This window comes from Dasypus novemcinctus, chromosome 1, assembly GCF_030445035.2.
Source record: "Dasypus novemcinctus isolate mDasNov1 chromosome 1, mDasNov1.1.hap2, whole genome shotgun sequence".
NCBI lineage: Eukaryota > Metazoa > Chordata > Mammalia > Cingulata > Dasypodidae > Dasypus > Dasypus novemcinctus.
The window spans coordinates 157,737,221-157,757,406 of record NC_080673.1 but is presented as its reverse complement, the minus strand read 5'-3'; the positions used below and the strand labels follow the sequence as shown (position 1 = coordinate 157,757,406).

The 20,186-nt window shown below is 39.1% G+C and overlaps 1 protein-coding gene across 1 annotated transcript in view; it reads left to right on the top strand.

Annotated features, from left to right (window-relative positions):
- Nucleotides 1–20,186, top strand: part of ATP10D (ATPase phospholipid transporting 10D (putative)) — a 111,110-nt gene that overhangs the window by 76,123 nt on the left and 14,801 nt on the right. Inside the window, 7 exon segments of the mRNA XM_058299069.2 lie at nucleotides 565–671; nucleotides 3,637–3,763; nucleotides 5,345–5,529; nucleotides 11,311–11,620; nucleotides 14,221–14,297; nucleotides 15,741–15,866; nucleotides 19,325–19,525. Of these exon segments, the coding sequence (XP_058155052.1) occupies nucleotides 565–671; nucleotides 3,637–3,763; nucleotides 5,345–5,529; nucleotides 11,311–11,620; nucleotides 14,221–14,297; nucleotides 15,741–15,866; nucleotides 19,325–19,525 (1,133 nt within the window).

The window sequence follows — 20,186 nt, the reverse complement described above, 5'->3', positions numbered from 1 at the left end:
TTAATTTCAGAAGTTTATATTTGGGCATTGGTCACCTTTGGTGAGGTAAGGGAAGCTGTATAGGATTTGGTAGAAAAGTATATAAACTTCAGTATCACACAGACCTGGGTACAGACCTGGATTCAAATTTGAGCTCTGTCATTAGCTGTGTCTAATAAAGTTACCTCATTATCTGTGCCAAAATCGTCTTCTATAAAGTGGGGATTATAATACCTCCTTTGTATGTTCATGAGAGGTTTCACGAGATACTGTATGCAACAATGTAGAACCCTTGGCTAAGTGCCTAGCAAAATTAAGTACTTGCTGAAAAGAGGACCCCTAGCAATATGATTGCTATTGCTAGTGTTATTATTAATGGTATAGGGACTGGTGTGGGTGTATTTGTGTGCACCTGCTTTCTAATCCACAGGGAGAAAGCAATCAGGGAACGATTTGTTTTGGGAATACCTTTTATAGATGCACTAAAAAGATTTTGGTTGTTGCATGTTAAATTATCAGTGTTTTTTAAAAAAATATATAATTGGACAGACTGGTGGAACACTTGTGCTTTGTTAATTATTTCAGATGGGGCAAGTTTGGAAAAACAACAGATGATAATAAGGGAGAAAACACAGAGACACCTGGATGACTATGCCAAACAAGGCCTACGTACTTTATGTATAGCAAAGAAGGTGAGGCTGCTTGGGACACCCGTCTGTTTTGTTCTTTCATTTGTTTAGCCATCATTTACTGAAAACCAGCATGTATCAAACCCTGATCTAGGCATAGGGAAAGTCCTTGGACCATGGGTCCTGTTTTCATCACTTCTCTATTCAATATCTTGGTTGATTAGAGTTTGCCCCAAGGTACTTAGAAGGATGCCTGAGAGTTATAGTCTTTGAGTTCTTGCATGTTTATGTATCTGCCAATACCCTTGTATGTGAACAGCAGTTAGCTGGGAACAGAAATCCCTGGATCCTACTTTCTTTCTCCAAGGATTTTGCAAATATTCACTCTTCTATCTTATAGCATTAAATATGCTCTGGAAAGAATGTGTCAGAGACTAACCTGAGTTTATCCCCTTATCAGTTCTTGATTTTTTCTAGGTGCCTATAAGAGTCTCTATCTGTAAAGCCAGGTAAATTTACTATGATGTTATCTCAGTATTGATTAATCTTCATTACCTTTTTGGAAGGTATAGAGTATCCTTTCTAAATAAAAAGCAGGCAGAGCTCCGAAAGTAATGATTTTGTTACTAGAACTAGCCCTGTGAGCATGGGAGAGACAGTGATGGAGAACTTTAAGAGTGAATTAGTCAAGTATGTCTGTCCCTGATGAGATGTGGCTAAGAAATTGACCAAGTCAAGCTGGTTAGCTGCAGTGAGGCAGGGTCTCATATCACCAGAGTGTTCTTTCTCACTGATAAGCCAAGCAGTCTCCTACCACATCCATACCACTGTGGCTATACCACATTTCCGTCTGCATACCTGGATATCCTTCAGTGTAAGCTCAACCATTTCACTGTATTTTTAAAAATATACTTTTAAATTTTTTTCAAGAAACTTAGATTACATAAATGTTGCACAAAAAATAAAGGAGATTCCTATATTCCCCATTCCCTAGCCTTCCCACATTTTCCCACATCAGCAACATCCTTCATTAGTGTGGTACGTTTGTCACAACTGATGAACACATTTCACTGTATTTAAAAGTGGGACAGGAGACAGGAGAAGAGGGAAAATGTCTGCTTAGGTCAGAGACAGCCTAATAAGAGCAAATGCAAAAGAAGTATGTACTTTATGGGGGGGAAGAAAAGGAGTTAGTTATAAAATATAATAGGGATGTAAATAAACACTATAGGTTTGGAGACAAAGAATGAACAGTCCACATGAGGAGCATACTGGAAAGAACCAAGGAAGCTACCCTTGTTACTTCTCTCACTCTTTTCCATGTTTCCCTCACCCCTGTCTCATTCTTCTTCTCCCTCCCTGGCTCTGATCCCTGTCATTAATTTTTGCTGTAATAGATTATCAATTTCCCTTCTTCCATCCTGGCTCTAACTAGTAGAGAAGGCAAAAGGATACATGGAAATCAAAACATCAGTGCTGTTATGGCTGCCCAGTAATTCCCAATTACAAGACTCCTTGGAAACCTGAACTGGAGACTATAGCTGGGACCCAAAACCAAAGTACCTCTTGTTGTTTCCCAAATTCTAGTTCTTGGGAACTGCATATTTGGGGAAAAGTAGGGTCTATTACAGGCCCAAAGACTCTTTATTTTTTCCATGTGTGAATCCTTTCTGAACATATTTTTTTTGTCTTTGTTTTTTTAATGTTACATTAAAAAATATGAGGTCCCATATACCCCTCACCCCCCTCACCCCACTCCACCCCCCATAACAACAACCTCCTCCATCATCATGAGACATTCGTTGCATTTGGTGAAGACATCTCTGAGCACCGCTGCACCTCATGGTCAGTGGTCCACACCGTAGCCCACACTCTCCCACAGTCTACCCAGTGGGCCATGGGAGGACATACAGTGTCCAGTAACTGTCCCTACAGCACCACCCAGGACAACTCCAACCCCAAAAATACCCCCACATCACATCTCTTCCTCCCTCTCCCTACCCCCAGCAGCCACCATGGCCACTTTCTCCACACCAGTGCCACATTTTCTTCGATTACTACTAATCACAATAGTTCATGAATAGAATATCAGTAAGTCCACTCTAATCCATACTCTATTCCTCCATCCTGTGGACCTTAGAATGGTGTGTCCACTCCACATCTATATCAAGAGGGGCCCAAATACTCTTAATCAGCCAGTTGAATGGAAGAACAAAAGCCTGCCTCACATACCTAGTTGTAGGAAGAATGAATAGTTCAAGATCAAAACTCTAATGCTTTTTCAGTGGAACGGCCCCACTCCTAGTAAAAATTTAGCTTCAGATGTCAGATTCTCGCAAATCAAATTACCTCATGGGCAAGAAAAAGGTAAATAGAGAAATTGTCTCACCCCTGCACCCCATCCTGCTTTATAAAAACTGAAAATGTTGATTCCTCCCTCTATGACTGATTGAATACAAAGGAAATTTATCATTGCTACTTCCTGTGGAATCCTTGATGTCGGTCCACTTGATTTTTAGTTTGAACAAGGCTTTCTTTCTTCACCCATGTTGCCTCTCTTTTTACCTCAACCAAATGATTGAGGTAACCCCACAAACTAACGATTAAAAGATGTCAGAGTTGCTACTGGCTACAGAATCTTCAAACTGCCCAGACCTGATACCACTTTCTCAGCAACTCTATTAGATTCACTCTGGATTTCACTGCTAAATCATGACTTCTCCCAAATGCATATTTCCTTGCTTACCTGAGTAGATTAACTCAATTCTACCTTCTATGGTACCTTGAGTATTTCTGAGATGCTGAGCTGTAGGGTTCATCCATTATCAGTGTTACACAAGTCTGATTACAGTTTGGGAAGGTAGCAACCAGGCAGCATGAAGATATGGATCTGGCATAAGTGTGCCTAGAGAAAGAGATTCCTGAAACAAGCCAATGACTTAGTATTTTGCCTTGCATCGGCCTTGGTAGGATCTTGCAAGATCATATGGCCTACCTCAGAGTTGTTTGTTTTTTTCTTTCTTCATAGGTCATGAATGACATGGAATATGCTGAGTGGCTGAAGAATCACTTTTTAGCTGAAACCAGCATTGATAACAGGGAAGAATTACTACTTGAATCTGCCATGAGATTGGAGAACAAACTAACCTTACTTGGTAGGTAGACTAGGTTGTCCTGTCTGGAGAATTTTGAAAAATACTATATGTCTCTAAATAAGTTATTCATTGGAATCTTTTTTTCAGTTTGATCTAATAAACATATGTGTTTCTGCCTACCCCCTCCAATGTGATCTCAGCTTCCATTTCCTTCCATTCTGTTTCTGCTACCATGAAGCAGACTTCCTTTGTGGTCTCAGAGTGATCATCCTTGAGAAGATCATTTAATATATTAATATGTATCATAGAGTCCAAACCAAATAAATATCCTCGTTCAAAAGGAAAAAGCAAAAGTTGCTTGCCAGACATTGGATAAGGAACTTAATATGCATTGTCTTTTTAAATTCTCACAGCAGATCTCCATTTTTTTTTAACCTAAGTCAGGGTTCAGAGCTGTTTAGTGACTTGTTCTAAGTAGCATGCTAACTGATAGAACTAAGACTCTCTGGCTCTAGGGTCCATGTTCTTTTATTTTGCACCTGCAACTGGACTAATGACATTTGCTTCTCTCTCTTCTCTTCATGATTTCAAGTAAAGGATGAGCAACTGACACTTCTTGCCTCGGGCTTGGCTCCATGTTGGAATCATCTGAGGGCTTTAAACGATATTGGTTCTTGGTTCCCATTCCTAAGGATTCTGATTATTTGGTGTGGGGTGTGGCCTGGCATTGGGATTTTTAAAGACTCCTCTTGTAGCTCTATAGGGCAGCCAAAATTGAGAACCACTGCCATAGAATCTGGAGATCTATAATAAAATCATGAATACACCAAGAAACCAGCCTCTGAACTCCATTCCTCTATTTAGAGAGAAAGTCCAATTATCTAATTTAGTGCCTAGCAAATAGAATAATGATGCCTGCTCCTAATTAATTTGTCTGTGACAGTTTAAGTAGTATAGGTCCACATTTTCTAATCCGCAAGTCCAAAATTAAAAACACTCTTGTGGGTTTACTGGCAAAACTCATTTGGCAGTAAAATCAGGCCTTCTTTGATGTAAGACTATTTATAGTCTTTATTATCCTACTGTGAACATTTGTTAAGTTTTGCAGCAGAAAAATTAATATGTTTGGTTTCCAGGTATTACAAAATATATTACCATCTTGCTCTTAAAATATGAAAAACTTTTGAATTCCAAAATATATCTGGCCCACAGTTTTTAGGAAAAGACAGTAGAGTACTTATATTATGAAAGAGCATTGTAAACAGACATTGTCTTGATGGGAGAAGCATTCTTTAAAAGCCTGCATTCACCCTTAGGAGTAGAATTATAGAATTATAAAATTGCAGAGCAAGACTACATAAGTAACTGAATCAAACCCCCTCAATTTACAGATAGCCAAAAACAGAACAAGTAAATTTGATAAAGTTATTGATTCCTGAGATTTCCCACCAAGATTTTACTTTGTATATGATTTTGGTGTGGGTCTTGATATCTTTTTAGGATCTATGGGAGATAGTGGAGTAATTTGCCTAGTTCAGGACTGGATTGGCTAGAACAGATCATGGTTTAAGTTGTGGCCTAGGAGGGCTTCAGATGGCTTTGGTTTCTTACAAGCTCTGTTGTATGTTGATTCTATTGTAGGTGCTACTGGCATTGAAGACCGCCTGCAGGAGGGAGTCCCTGAGTCTATAGAAGCCCTCCAAAAAGCTGGCATCAAGATCTGGATGCTGACAGGAGACAAACAGGAGACAGCTGTCAACATAGCTTATGCATGCAAGCTACTGAAGCCAGATGACAGGCTCTTTATCCTCAATACCCAAAGTAAAGTGAGTGTAATGCGATTAAACCAGTCCTTTTGTTTGTAAAGCGTATGGAGCATTTGGGATTTGATGTATGCAAAGAGAAAGAAAAAGCAAAAACCATTAGCTCCTTGGTAATTATTTATTCTATCTGGCCACCTAGTTTGTGCTTGGGAGGGCACCATGCATAGTTCTTCTAATGGCTTGGCAAAAAAAATCATAATGAGTCAGGGAATCATTGCGGAATCAAGTCATTAGAAGAAAGGTTCCTTTTTAGTTTATTTATTTTTATTTATTTGCTTGTTCCCTTCTCTGTGCATGCCCTGTCCCCCCCTCTCCAAATATACTTACTCGCTTGGATTAGCAGGGACTTGGCAAGATTTAGCTCCTAATTATAAAAACCATCAAGTCCTGGAATAGGAATCTCTCTTCCTTTCAAGTTCAGATGAAGTGATATTTCTCTTGAAATCAGGTGTATAAATGAATAAATATTTTTATGGTATTTCTAAAAATAAGCTCTCAGGATAATATTGCCCTCTAGTGGTAATTCTTAACTAGTCCTCCTGAGAATATCAGAAATTTGAAGAGCTGTGTATTGAGGGAGAATATCCAAAGTTTGAAAAATTAAAAAAATTATACACAAACCCATGTATCCATACATATGTAAATATATACATATAGCCACATAATTATATAAAATATACACATGCATATATGTACACATACATATACCTATATACATATTTTAAACAAATCAATTTTATTGATTATTATTAATAAAGCATATAATCTGTCCACAGTGTACAATCAAGATATTCTGTGTAACCACATAGTTGTGCATTTATCACTTCAATCATTATTAGAGCATTTTCATTATTCCAATAATAACAATAATAATAATAATAAAACAAACCAAAATTATTCGTCACCTCTCAGTCTCTCTATGCTTCCCCTGCTTTACATCGCTGCTATTCTGTTTCTATTTCTGTAGTTTATTTGTATTTATATTTTGTAAAAACAGTTATATATACAATATTACCCATATTCATATTTAATGTGAGGTTTCACTAGATTATACAGTCCCATGTTGCATTTTTCAGCTTTCCTTCCAGAAATATACATATCCTTACACTTTCCCTTGCAACCACTGTCATACCCAAATAGTAGCTGTGCTAGTTACAAACACTATAATGTGCTTTCACCATTTCTTTTCATTTCTACAACGTTTACAAACCGTTTTTACAATTCTGCACAGATTAACACTCATTTTTCCATTCTCTAACCTCATTCTATTTTCCTGGTGACATGCATTCTAGTTATTAACTCCATGAGTTTACACAACATATTTAAGTTCATGAAAGTGCAGTCATACAGTATTTGTCCTTTTGTGTCTGACTTGCTTCACTCGACTTAATGTCCTCCAGGTTCATCCGTGTTGTCATATGCGTCATGTCTTCATTTCTTCTTACAGCTGCATAATATCCCATCATGTATAAAATATATACATGCACACATACACACATATACACACATATATATACATATATTTATGAAGGAGAAGAAAATTTAAGAGGTTTGGACTCAGTCTATTTTTTTCCAGTTTTACTTCCCAGTTATGTCTAAGTTCAACAGGCATTTCTTTTTCTCAGAAAATTTCTAGTTTAGTGATGCCCTCCAAAGAGTTGTGCATATTGTTTATCCTGCCTGGAAAACTCTCTTTCCTCCTTTCTTTTCCCTCTTTCCTCAGCAGTCCAACCTAACCATGTTTCAAAGCCCAGTGATATCCATTCCAGCATGGGAACTATCTTCCTCTGAAATACTCAACATTTATCTTCTGGACCACGTCTTGGGCTTTGTCATAGGCTGCCTTTTGTTTGGTTGGCCATACTTTTATGATCAGGTCTCAGTCTTCCCAACAAGGTTGTACACTTTGAGGAAAGAGGGTTTCCTTATTCACAAAGAGTAGGCTCTCCTTAGTAACTAGCAGTTGACAGTGATGCATTAGCCACAGCCTCTAGTCAGCTCTAGCACCAGCCAGGGACTGAGCACAAGAATAGGTCCAGCCATTTAGTCACTAAAAAAGGCATGGTTAGACCAGGGTTCAAATGTTTGGCCTGCCACTGATCAGGTACATAACCTTGGGACGTTAGTTACCTTCCTTATAATCTTCCTTACCTATAATCTAGGGGTAGTGCCTATTTTGTAGGAGTGTTGTGGGTATTAAATGAGAAAATACAAATGACTAATTTTGGTATCTGGCAGATGAGAGGGCTTTAATGAACATTTAAAAAGAAAAAGCAGACTCAACACTTGGTGGTTGATTTTGGCTTAAAGATATTTTTGTGAACAGCAAAATCATTAGGACTGTGGAGTATATTTGTAAATATGCAATTTTTATTTAAAGGCATTTAAAACTACCAAGCTCAGGAAGTTTTTATTGAATATTGTATTAGTCAGTCAAAGGGGTGCTGATGCAAAGTAACAGAAATCTGTTGGTTTTTAATAGGAGATATTTATTTGGAGTAGAAGCTTATAGTTATAAGGCCCTAAAAAGTCCAACTCAAGGTACCATAGGAGGTTCTTTCTCACCAAATGTCTGTTGCCACATGTTGAAGCAAGATGGCTGCCGACACCTGCGAAGGTGCAGCCTTCCTCTTTCCTCTTAAGGCTCCTCGGGCCCAGCTTCTTCTGTAGACTGGCCTAAGGCTCATCTCTCAGGGCTTCTCAACTGCTCTGGTCTCTTCACAAGGTCAGCTGTGAACTATCAGGAGAATATCTCATCTCTCCTCAAGCCTCCAGAATCAAAACCAAGTTCTCTCCTCAGCTGTGTCGTTTTCTTTGTATCTTCTCTTGTTCTTGATTAAGCGTCTGTGTATATAGCCCACCAAGGGGGCTGGGACTCAACTCTGCACGCCCTAATGACATGGTCGAATCAAAGCCTAACTTTGATTTAATCAAGTAAACGTAAAACCTTTGAATTTAAATCAATCAAAGGGTATCATGCCCAGAGGAACAGACCAGTTTACAAACATAATCTCTCTTTTTGGAACTCCCAAATACTCTCAAACTGCCACAGTTATTCACTGTGGACTGTTCTAGGGGCAGAAGATGTTATTTATTTGCTCTCAACAGCCATTCCACCTGTGCAAATTTTCCAAATAATGAAACAGCGTACAATGATGGTCATTTAACTTGGTTTTATGATGATTCAAGTACATGTATGTTTGATGCCAGGCATGTAATAGGGGCTTATTCACTGGTATTTCTTTTTCCTTTGTCCTACTTCCCACCCCCTCACAGAGTTAAAAAGGACTAGATCTTAGAGCCCAATTTTTTATTTAATGAAGGAATCACTCTTGCACCCATTCTAAGTGACCCACCTGGCAGTCGATGGAATGCCCGAAATCCTTTCTGTAGTACAGTGCCTCAACTCTACAAATTCCCAGCTTCTTTTGCTCCTTTGTTTTCAAATTTGATTCCAATAAATGCAGCTGCTTACAAACCTTATATAGTTTACATTCTCATAAAGTTTTCATTTGTTGTAATATAATCATATCCTGGGTTATTTACTGCATTGTGACATATAAAACCTTTCAGGGGACATGGATGTGGCTCAACTGATGGAGCATCTGTCTACCATATGGAGGGTCCAGGGTTCGATCCCCAGGGCCTCCTGACCCACGTGGTAAGCTGGCCCATGTGCAGTGCTGCCATGTGCAAGGAGTGCTGTGCCACACAGGGACGCCCCCATGTAGGGGGGCCCCATACACAAGGAGAGCTGCCCTGCATGAAAAAAGCACAGCCTCCCAGGAGTGGCACAACACACATGGAGAGCTGACACAGCTAGATGATGCAACAAAAAAGAAATGCAGTTTCCCGGAGGCGCCTGATAGGAAGCAGATGCAGAAGGACACACAGCGAATGGACGAGAGCAGACAACGGGGTGGGGGAGAGGGAAGAGAGAGAAATAAATAAAATAAATCTTTAAAAAAATAAAATAAAACCTTTCAGGACCCATCACTTAATTTTGTAAATTTTATTTTTATAATTTCAATTAAATCTGAGTTTATTAAAATTTATATTCATATTGTTTACTAGAATTATAACAAGCTTTTTCACACCTGATCTTACTTGATAATTATAAGAGGTATAGCAGATAAAATTATCTCCATTTTATAGATTAGGAGCTTGAGACTCAGAAAGGTTGTGATTTGTCTAAGAGCCCACAGCTTAAAATAAACCTTAAATTTCCTGACTCCTATTTCAGGACACTTTTCTATATTGTACTAATTCTACAATGAAAAAATCTATAATTGTAAAAACTAAACACACACACAAATAAAAGAGGACAAGGCACCTATAATCATAAAGCCATGGATAATTTGTCATTGATATTTTGGAGGGTGTCTACCCAGACCGTATTCTGTATACCTATAATGATATGAATACTACAGAGTCTGTTTCATAACCATATTTTTTCACTTTATATGTACCTTAAACACCATCTCACATTAATAGACATCTTAATTTTTAGTGACATAGGGTATTTCAATCTACAAATGTATTATTTGAATTTAACCAAACCCCTGTAGGTTTTTAAAAATAATTTTACTATTATATATTGAGCCTATAATGAGTGTTTTTGCTTCATTTTTGTATACTTTTCTTTGGGGGCTTTTAGGTATACAGAAGCATTCATCCCTACAGCGAATGTCGCCAGGTAGCTCCATTTTAAAAGTGATCTCTTGTTAATAGTCTATGTAGTTATTAAGTCTTTGTTGTGTCATGTCCTCATATCCATATCTACTTCTTCCTTTCTCTTTTTATTTTGTTGTGAGCTAAGAAATGCTTGCTAAGACAGCATTTAAAATAAGAGTTAATGGGCTCTAAGTGAGGGACTCTTTCAAGAATAAGTTATTTCAAGTTTAATGTGTAAGCTTAAATTTACTTCTCCTAATTTTTATCTCTATCCTTACTGATCATTTGACAGAATAATTTCTGTGTAAGTACATATTGTTAGTCTTCTTGAGTAACTCACTCAATAAATATTTACTAAGTGCCTGATGTGGTGCTGTTTTAGGCATTATGAAGGCTTCAAATGTAAATTAAAAGTGATATCTGCCTTTAAAGAACTTCCTAATTAGTATGAGGCAAGGAGAGTGAGGGTATATATGCAAACCAAATATGATAAGCACTGCCAAGACCATATCCTGACCAGTACGTAAGTTTCACAAAGGAAAGAATTTCTATGTTCGTTAACATATCCCCCCATGCCTAGATTAGTTCCTTCTATGGAAGTTTTCAATAAATACTGAATGAATGAATGATGTGTTTAGTCAAAAAGAAGATAAAAACAATAATTACTGTTTTAAGTGCCTGCTAGATGTCACCTAACAGACACAGTAGGCACTTTGCATATATTATTTCACCTTTTCCTCACAATAAAATTATGATGTAGGTAATATTCCCATTTCTCAAATGAGAAAATTGAGCATAAAAGAGATTATGTAATTTGTGGAAGGTCAAGCAGCTAGTAAATGGCAGAAAGAGACCAAAAGGCTTTTGAGGCACTGTTTGAGAAGGCAAATTGTACATATAAAAAAATATGAATCCTAATTCTTAGCTGTAGAATTGAGGGTGAGATGTCTTTCATCCTTTTAGTCTATCTCCAAATATACACAGAACTGTCTGGAAATGCTCTGATTATTGCCTTGATGCAACAGTTGCTAAAGAATGAAAATGACAACTTTAGCTGGATGTGGTCACAATGGGAATCTGAAGGGTTTACCTTCTTTGTCTCCTTTTAAGGATGCCTGTGAGCTGCTGATGAGCACAATGTTGAATGGACTTCAGAAGAGGAATCAAGCTTCTCCAGAGCAAGCATCGTTAACTGAGGATTTATGCCAGCTTCCCACCCCCCAGGGCTCAGAGCTGCCGGCTGGACTCATTATCACTGGGAAGACCCTGGAGTTTGCCCTGCAAGAGAGTCTGCAAAGGCAGTTCCTGGAGCTGACTGCTTGGTGTCAAGCTGTGGTCTGCTGCCGAGCCACGCCCCTGCAGAAAAGCGAGGTGGTGAAGTTGGTACGCAACCATCTCCGAGTGATGACCCTGGCCATTGGTGAGTAGGGATGGCACTGGGCACTCCCTACTCCTTTTCATGCCATACCAGAGGCAGATCCTTCTATTGACCTCCTCTCTGTCCTTTCTGCATCTCTGTTTATCCTTCTGTCTGTCTGTCCTTTACCTCCATGCCTTTCCTTCCAACATTCCCTCCCCCCAAATTTCTCTCACTCTTTTTACTTCTCCCTTTCTCTCCCTTCCCCCTTTGGCTCCAAGAACTATTTGACATCCTACTAAGAACCAGGAAGTAAAAACAATATTAGTCAAGTCTCTTTGGGATACATGTTAGACCCCTATCCCACCCCAATTCAACTGGTTTAAATAGGGTAATGACCCATAGAATTGAAAAACCCAGAAACAATTTATTTATCTATTCAACAAATACTCTTTGAGTGCATTTATGTATCAGGCATTTTTCTAGGCAATGGAAGATACAAGAGTATGTAACAGTGACAAAATACCTTTTCTTATAAAACTTTCATTTTAGTGTGTGGGGTCTGGGGGTGGGGTGCATACAGTAAAATAAAAAACTGCAACTATATATGATATTGAATAGTGATAAATGCTATTGAGAAAAATCTAACAAGATGAGGTAGCTATGAAGCACTGGGGAAGTGACTACTATTACAAATAAGGTTTTCAGAGAAGAGCTTTCTAATTAGGTTGAATGTGAGTGGAAATTTGAAGGAAATGAGGACCCATTAGAGATATCTATGGGGAGAACTTTCTTGGCAGAGAGGACAGTGAAAGCATGCCATGCTTGGTGTGTCAAAGGCTAGAGCACATTGAGTGAGGGGAAGAGTTTTCTGCAGGTTAGTAAACATAAGAGAAGAGGAAGATGGCAGATCATGCAGAGTCTTGGAAGCCATTATAAAATATTGGTTCTTTCCAGAGAGAGATCCAGAGCCATTGGAGGATTTTGAGCAGAGGAGAAATATGACTTGCCTTGGGCCTAAAATCATCACTTTGACCACTGTGTTGAGAGTCACTCTTAAGGAGCAAGGACATAAATAAGGAGGCCAGTATAGAGACCATTTGAATAATCAGGACTAAAGATGATCATGGCTTGGTCCAGCTGATAGCCGTAGAGGTGGTGAAATGTAGTCAGACAATGGACCTACTTTGAAGGAAGAACTGTTGGCATTTGCTGATGGTTTTGTTATATGAGAGAAAGGGTTGTCAAAGGTGATACAAGGTTTTGTCTGAGAACAGAAAGGACAGAGCTGCCATTTACATAGATGGAAGAGGGGAGAATCAGGGGTTGAGTTTTACACTTGTTATGTTTGAAAATTCATTAGATGTTTAAGGGGAGATGTCAGGTAGGCTGCTAGATATGAAAGTGTGAAATTTAAGACTGAGAAATTGCCTAGAAGTATAAATTTGTGAGTCATAAATCTGGTGATGATATCTTTAAGCCTTTATATTAGATGAGAGTGCCAAAAAGTGATAAATGGAGGAAAGAAGCAGTATGAGTTAAGTTCTGAGACATTCCAATGTTTATAATTTGGCAAGATGAGGGCTCAGCCATCTCTTCCAAGCTCTGTTTTCCCCTTGGATTGTTTCTAGTCTCAGATAGACTCTGCCTTCATGGTAGTGATATAGTTACTGAAAATTCTCAGGTTTATGTCCCACCAAGTTAGCAACCACAGTGAAAAAATTAGTGCCTCTTTCCAGATTGCTGCAGTGAAGTATCAGGATTAAATTTTGTTCATTTTTTTTAAAAAAATGAACATATAAATGAAAAGGATATTCATGTTGCTGGATCCAGATGTTTTTGAAGCTAAAACCCTTAGACTCTTTAATTATAAGAATTAAATTGAGTCATGTGTTCATACCTGCACCAATGACTGAAGCCAGGGAAGAGAAGATGCTGATTTCCCAGGTCTGGATCAATTACTACCCATAAATCTGTGGGTTTGGATTAGCCCTAACCACATAGATTCAGAGTTCCCTAGTAAGATCAGGGTAATCTTACCAGAGAACAGGTGAATGGTGGGTGGACAGTTGGAAACAACCAGTGCTCATTACCAGCAGGAATATAGTGTCTCCTCTTGAAAAGTTTTCAAGGTGGGAGAGACCAATAAGTCCATATTTAACCATAATATCATGTGATAAGATATGATAGAGACATACACAGTATGGTGCTGGAGCCTAAGGAAGGGACATCTGGTCTAGTCTTAAGGGAGTGTAGGACGGTTTCCCAGAGGAAGTAACATCTAAGCTGAGAGCAGGAGCAATTGAAGTTCAGCAAGATGGATGTCAGGTGATACAAGTATTATTAGAAAACTTGCATGTGCAGTGGCTAAAAAAGTTCAGCTGGAGAACTGAAAGTACAGTGAGTTTCATGGAAAAGGGGGAGATCAGTCCAGGTAGGTGCTCTATCATGAAGGACTTGAAGGCAGTATTAAGGAGTTCAGACTTTCAAGGCAGTGGGAGAACATATTCAATTTCTGTTTACTTGCTTCCAGGTAACTTGGAGAAATGACATACATTTTGAAGGATTTGTTTGTTTGCTCAATTGACCAATCTTGATTTACAAAATTTACTTGTTTTCCTTACCCATGTTATGTCTGTCACCTTTTCTTCTGCCTCCTAAAGGTGATGGTGCCAATGATGTTAGCATGATACAAGTGGCAGACATTGGAATAGGGATCTCGGGTCAAGAAGGCATGCAGGTGAGTGGATGTTGTGCACTCAAGTACCATGATCTTGACCTACCCATCCAAAGCAACATTCTCCTTAGTAAAATCTCTTTAGTAGAGTGAAGCTGTCTGTGGGTAGCCCAGGATTGGGAGATAGGAAATGTATCCAACATTCGTTGATTATTTACAGGGTGCATACTATGTGCCTGATATTTTTCTGGTTAATTTGAGCTGTTTGAATACTTGTTCAGTTTTTAAAAATAAAAATAATCTAGAGTATAGGAATATGTTTTTTAACTCTGTGCCTTAATTTTCTGGCTGCTAAAGCAAATACCATACAACGGGTTGGCTTAAATGTCAGGGATTGATTCACTATGTTTTGAGGCTAGAGAAGTGCAAAACTGAGGTGTCACAAAAGTGATGCTTTTTCCCCAAAGACTGTAGTGTTCTGGGGCCACCTGCTGGTGATGCCTGGTGTTTGACTTTTCTATCACATGGCAACACATGTGGCAATATCTTCTTCTTTCTTCTCCAGGTTCTGTTGACTTCTGCCTTCTTCCCAGGGCTTTCTCTCTCTCTGTCTGTCTGAATTTCATTCAACTTATAAAGGACTCCAGTACTGTAGATCAAAACCCAACCTGATTCAGTTGGTCCACACCTTAACTGAAATAACATCTTCAAGAGATCCAACTTACATTGGGTCCACACCCAGTAGAATATGAACCAAAACCAAGAATATGTCCAAACTGGGTGCACAATTCAATCCCACCACACCCTGAAATAATTATATAATTCCTGACCCTGAAGAAAGCTACTAAGGATTTGAATAAGTGATCTAATATTTTTAAAGAGAGAGAAAATGAATATGAATTGAGAATGGGAGCTACCTTATTTATTCTGGCATGTGTGTGTGTGCTGGGTAGAATTTATACACAAAGTTCAGACAAAAGCTTGTCATCCAAAAGACTTCATTTCATGAACGGAACAAATGCAGTCAGAGGAAGGTAGGATGTGGGGCTTAAGGTTTCCTGAGAATTGTAAATTATGACATCTCTATGCCAGATGAGAGATTCAAATGCCTCTTTGCCTGACACCTAATGCAAAGTCATATAAAGCTATGACTATGATACTTCTTACTATTCTCCTCCCTGAGAGGAAGCTGAATGTTCAGTGTAATATGGAAAATAGCTCTTGCTAAGTGAATTGCTTCCCAGGGAAAGCCCAGGTGCTGAAAGTACGTCATGAGTATATCCAAGGGAGGAGAAGTCTTGTTTCATGCAACCATATTCGAGAGCCAAGTAGAAACCCTTGGCAGCCCAGTAAGGCTCTGCATTCATGGTGTTTCTTGGTCTGTGTGTAAGGTGTAAACAACAGATTTGACTGATCTGAGCCTGTGATGTTCAGGTGGCTCGTTTGTGTTTGTGTTGTAACATGTTTGGTCACTCTGGATGCATTCTCTCCTCTTTGCCTCTGCAGGCTGTGATGGCCAGTGACTTTGCCATTTCTCAATTCAGACATCTCAGCAAGCTCCTTCTTGTCCATGGGCACTGGTGTTATACACGACTTTCCAACATGATTCTCTATTTTTTCTACAAGAATGTGGTATGTGACTCCAGAAAATTTGTCTCTTTCCCCTTCCATCTTTCAATCCTGACTACATAAAGAACAAAGAGAAAGTGTCCTGTGTTAATCTTGCTTATTAATGTTTTGGAAGCAGACAGGAACACTCCTGCTGTCTTACCAAAAATAACCTGGAATATGCTATGTTTCAGCTGTTGTCAGCCAATTGCTGGACTTGTCCATCTGCTAGCATTTTCTACTGCCTGTATATTTAAATCCAATTAAGTCCTGTCTGGTTCATTTAAAATCCAATTTTTAACCTTCTGTAAAAAAAGTTGTGAGAAGCAGAATTGTGAAATGTTTAATACTATTTGACAGTTCAGAATGAAAAAGCCTGCTTCTGCTTTACAGTAGATACCAAGATATATTTGCTGTCCCCAAATGATGTCCCTTGTGATATAATAAAGAAAGATACAGCTACACATGTCAACCCAGGATAGCTGGTTGGACCATAGCTGGCTAGTCCTCACAGATGCAAGAATTCTCTAGCAAGCCTATGAAATGTAATTGTGCTTGGCAGATATTTGATGCTGAAGGAATTTTGTTTTGATTATTTAATTCCTAAAGGTCCAAAATTTAACTAGAAGTCCTGGCTCTGTCTGGTACAGCCTTCAGCATACCACTTAAATTTCATTTTCTTCTTTTAATGTACCATGTTGACCTTAGATTGCTTCACGTAAGTTCCTTCCAGGTAGAACGATTATGTGAATATGTGCCAATTTTATAGATCATATTTATTTTCAGTCTTTAAAGGCCATGTACAGAATGTTAGTAATAAATAGAAATTTGCACCACTCTATTGAAATACGATCTTTAGGGAGAAAAAAGTAACTTAAATGGGTCATTTTTTAGAATAATCCTAGATATGTAATTTAGATCTGTGTATTTATGTATATCTGTCAGCAGGAGCATTTTTCCTGCAATGAACTTTTCAGGAAGCTTCCAGTACTTTACTAATTTGTATTAGCACATTTATAGTTGGTTTAATAAAACCAATATATTTTTTAAATATTTGAAATTAATAGTCTCTTCCTGAGTGTGGGATTCTGGAGAAAGGTGTGGCTTGTAATTTGGAATTCCAGTACTTAGTAGTCAATGATTTTTTTTTCTCTCCCCTCCCCCCCCACCCCAGTTGTCTGTTTTCTGTGTCTATTTGCTGCGTCTTCTTTGTCCCCTTCTGTTGTTGTCAGTGACATGGGAATCTGTGTTTCTTTTTGTTGCGTCATCTTGTTGTGTCAGCTGTCCGTGTGTGCGGCGCCATTCCTGGACGGGCTGCACTTCGCGCTGGGCGACTCTCCTTACGGGGCGCAATCCTTGCACGTGGGACTCCCCTACGTGGGGGACACCCCTACGTGGGGGACACCCCTGCGTGGCAGGGCATTCCTTGCGCACATCAGCACTGCGTATAGGCCAACTCCACATGGGTCAAGGAGGCCTGGGATTTGAACCACAGACCTCCTATATGGTAGACGGACGCCCTAGTCAATGATTTTTGAAGAAGAGCCCTTTGCCTTTTTTTTTCTTTAATTCCTTTGCATTTTCCTACCTTCTCCCATATTGTGCCACTGCCTCCACGCCCACAGGTTAAACCCAAGGGTGAAGACACACTAATATTAGTAATGCTCAGTGCTCTTGGAGAGAGAAGGAGTACTGGTTGTTAGCAAGGACATCACCAGGAAGTAAGGACTCCTGGGGATTTACTGCTCTGTAACCCTTGGATGGCCATTCATACTGATTTCCTCCAGATTTAATTTCTACCTTTTATTTACCTAACCAAAAAATAAATATTATAAAGACCAGTACCAGGAGCTATTAGAGTTGCTGCTCTTTCTAAGGCAGTGGTTCTTGGTTCGTGGACAACTTTTGAGATCTGATGAAGATGATGGATTTATTCCCCACTATAGTGCCCCCAAACCACAGGGACCCCCAAAACGATACATTTTCAGAAGCTGGGTATGATTCATGTCCATGGACCCTAGACTAAAGAAACTCGATTCTAAGGATTATCACCCTAAGGTGTTCTAACGTATCTGTGATGCCAATGGTAACAATATCTAATCATTTGTGAATTCTGTATAGGTCATAAGCACTTTCTAACTTCATCTTGATACTAAACCCTGAGGTGTTATAATCCTCATTTTACTGATGAGAATACCAAAATTCAGAGAGGTGTAGAAAATAACCTAAAAATTGCATAAGAAGTGTCCCCAGAACTTGAAGCGAACTGCCCTAAGTCTTAGTCCAGTGTCCTTTTCTATGGCCTGCCTTGCTTGAGAGCACAAAGCTTTTCCTATGGTGGACTCAGTTTGTCTGAGTCAAAATACTGGAGGAAACCTGGTAGGATATTTTTGCCCCTAGGTTGACTAGCAATCCTGGTTTGCCTGGAACTGTCCTAGTTTTATCACTGAGAATCCCCCATCTGGAAAACCCCTCAGTTCCAGGGAAACTGGTATAGTTCGTTACCTACTGGTGCCATCTACTTTACCACTAGATAGTAATTATGAAACCAGAAGCCAGAGAATGAACATTTGTTTAGTGCCCGCTATGCCCAAGTGCTGAGCTAGGTGATTTACATCTAGAGCTAAAATGCCTCGGGAAGCAGATTTAGCTCAACTGATAGAGCATCTGCCTACCACATAGGAGGTCCAGGGTTCAAACCCAGAGCCTCCTGACCCATGTGGTGAGCTGGCCCATGCGCAGCGCTGATGCGCGCAAGGAGTGCTATGCCACACAGGGGTGTCCCCTGCATAGGGAAGTCCCACACACAAGGAGTGTGCCCTGTAGGGAGAGCCACACAGCATGAAAAAAGTGCAGCCTGCCCAGGAGTGGCGCCACACACACGGAGAGTTGATGCAGCAAGATGATGCAACAAAAAAAGAGACACAGATTCCCAGTGAAACTGACAAGAATATAAGAGGACGCAGAAGAACACACAGCGTATGGACAGACAGCAGACAAGTGGGGGGGGTGAAGGGAAGAGATAAATCTTTTAAAAAAAATAAAATAAATCATAATAAAATGCTTCAATTTGAATACTGGCCCTGTCACTTACTAGCTGGACAACTTTGAGCAAGTTCCGTATCCTCTCTGTGCTTCAGTTTCCTCACCTGTAAAATGGGAACAATAATAATTCCATGGTGTTATGAAGAGTGAATGAATTATTATTTATAAAACATTTTGAACAGTGCTAGCACTACATAGTGATATATATGTATATGTTTTGATTTAATAAAACATTTACCAAAAAAAGAAAAAAGAAAAAACACACACACACACTAAACAGCTACAAGATAGGTTGTGGTCTCCTATTTTGTATAAAGGGTAAGGAAACTGAGTTTCAAAGAGGCTGAGAACATACTTAAAGTGGTAGAGCATGGAATGTATGGCCAGAGCACACGTTGCTTTTTCTAAGATCTGAATGTTCCTCTTTATATCCCTAGGCCTATGTGAACCTCCTTTTCTGGTACCAGTTCTTTTGTGGGTTTTCAGGAACATCCATGACTGACTATTGGGTTTTGATCTTCTTCAACCTCCTTTTCACATCTGTCCCTCCCATCATTTATGGTGTTTTGGAGAAAGACGTATCTGCAGAGACGCTTATGCTGCTGCCTGAACTTTACAAGAGTGGTCAGAAATCAGAGGTTGGTGCTTTTAAAACAAATCCTTAGACCAATTCACGTCCATTTTCAAAACCAGTGTATTTTACATTCAGCCCAGCCCGGATATTGCCATTCATTAAGAACGATTTAAAACCATTTGAAATGTTAGTTTGTTTGTTTTAAATGATCTCTTTTAACCCTTCAGATATTAAGCTACTTGTGTTTAAGATAAACACAGCTGAAACTAAGAAATGCCTTAGGTACTTAAAAGAAAAAATCCAGTCTGTGAGACCTTGTATCTAATAATATCTAGGATTTACTAAACTCCATTGTGCCATCTATTATGATAACTACTAAGCTTGCCCAACTCATTCATCCTCATAAAAATGCTCTGAGACAGAATCTAGTATTATTCCTCTTCTAAGATGAGGAATCTGAGCCTCAAAGAAGTTGTGAATTTTCCAGAATCTCACAGCTAAAAATTGGTAGAGCCCCAGGATATGAACCTATCTCCATCTGGTTCCAAAGTCAAAGTTACACTCTTCAGGTTCTACTGTCATTTTTTTTTTTTCAGGTAGTGGGGGGCCAGGGAATGAGCGCAGTACTTCATAATGTGGGAAGTCGGTGCTAAATCACTGAACTATGTCGGCTCCCCTGAGTTGATTTTTTCATTCATTTGTTTTTGTTTCGTTTTTTTGGAGTT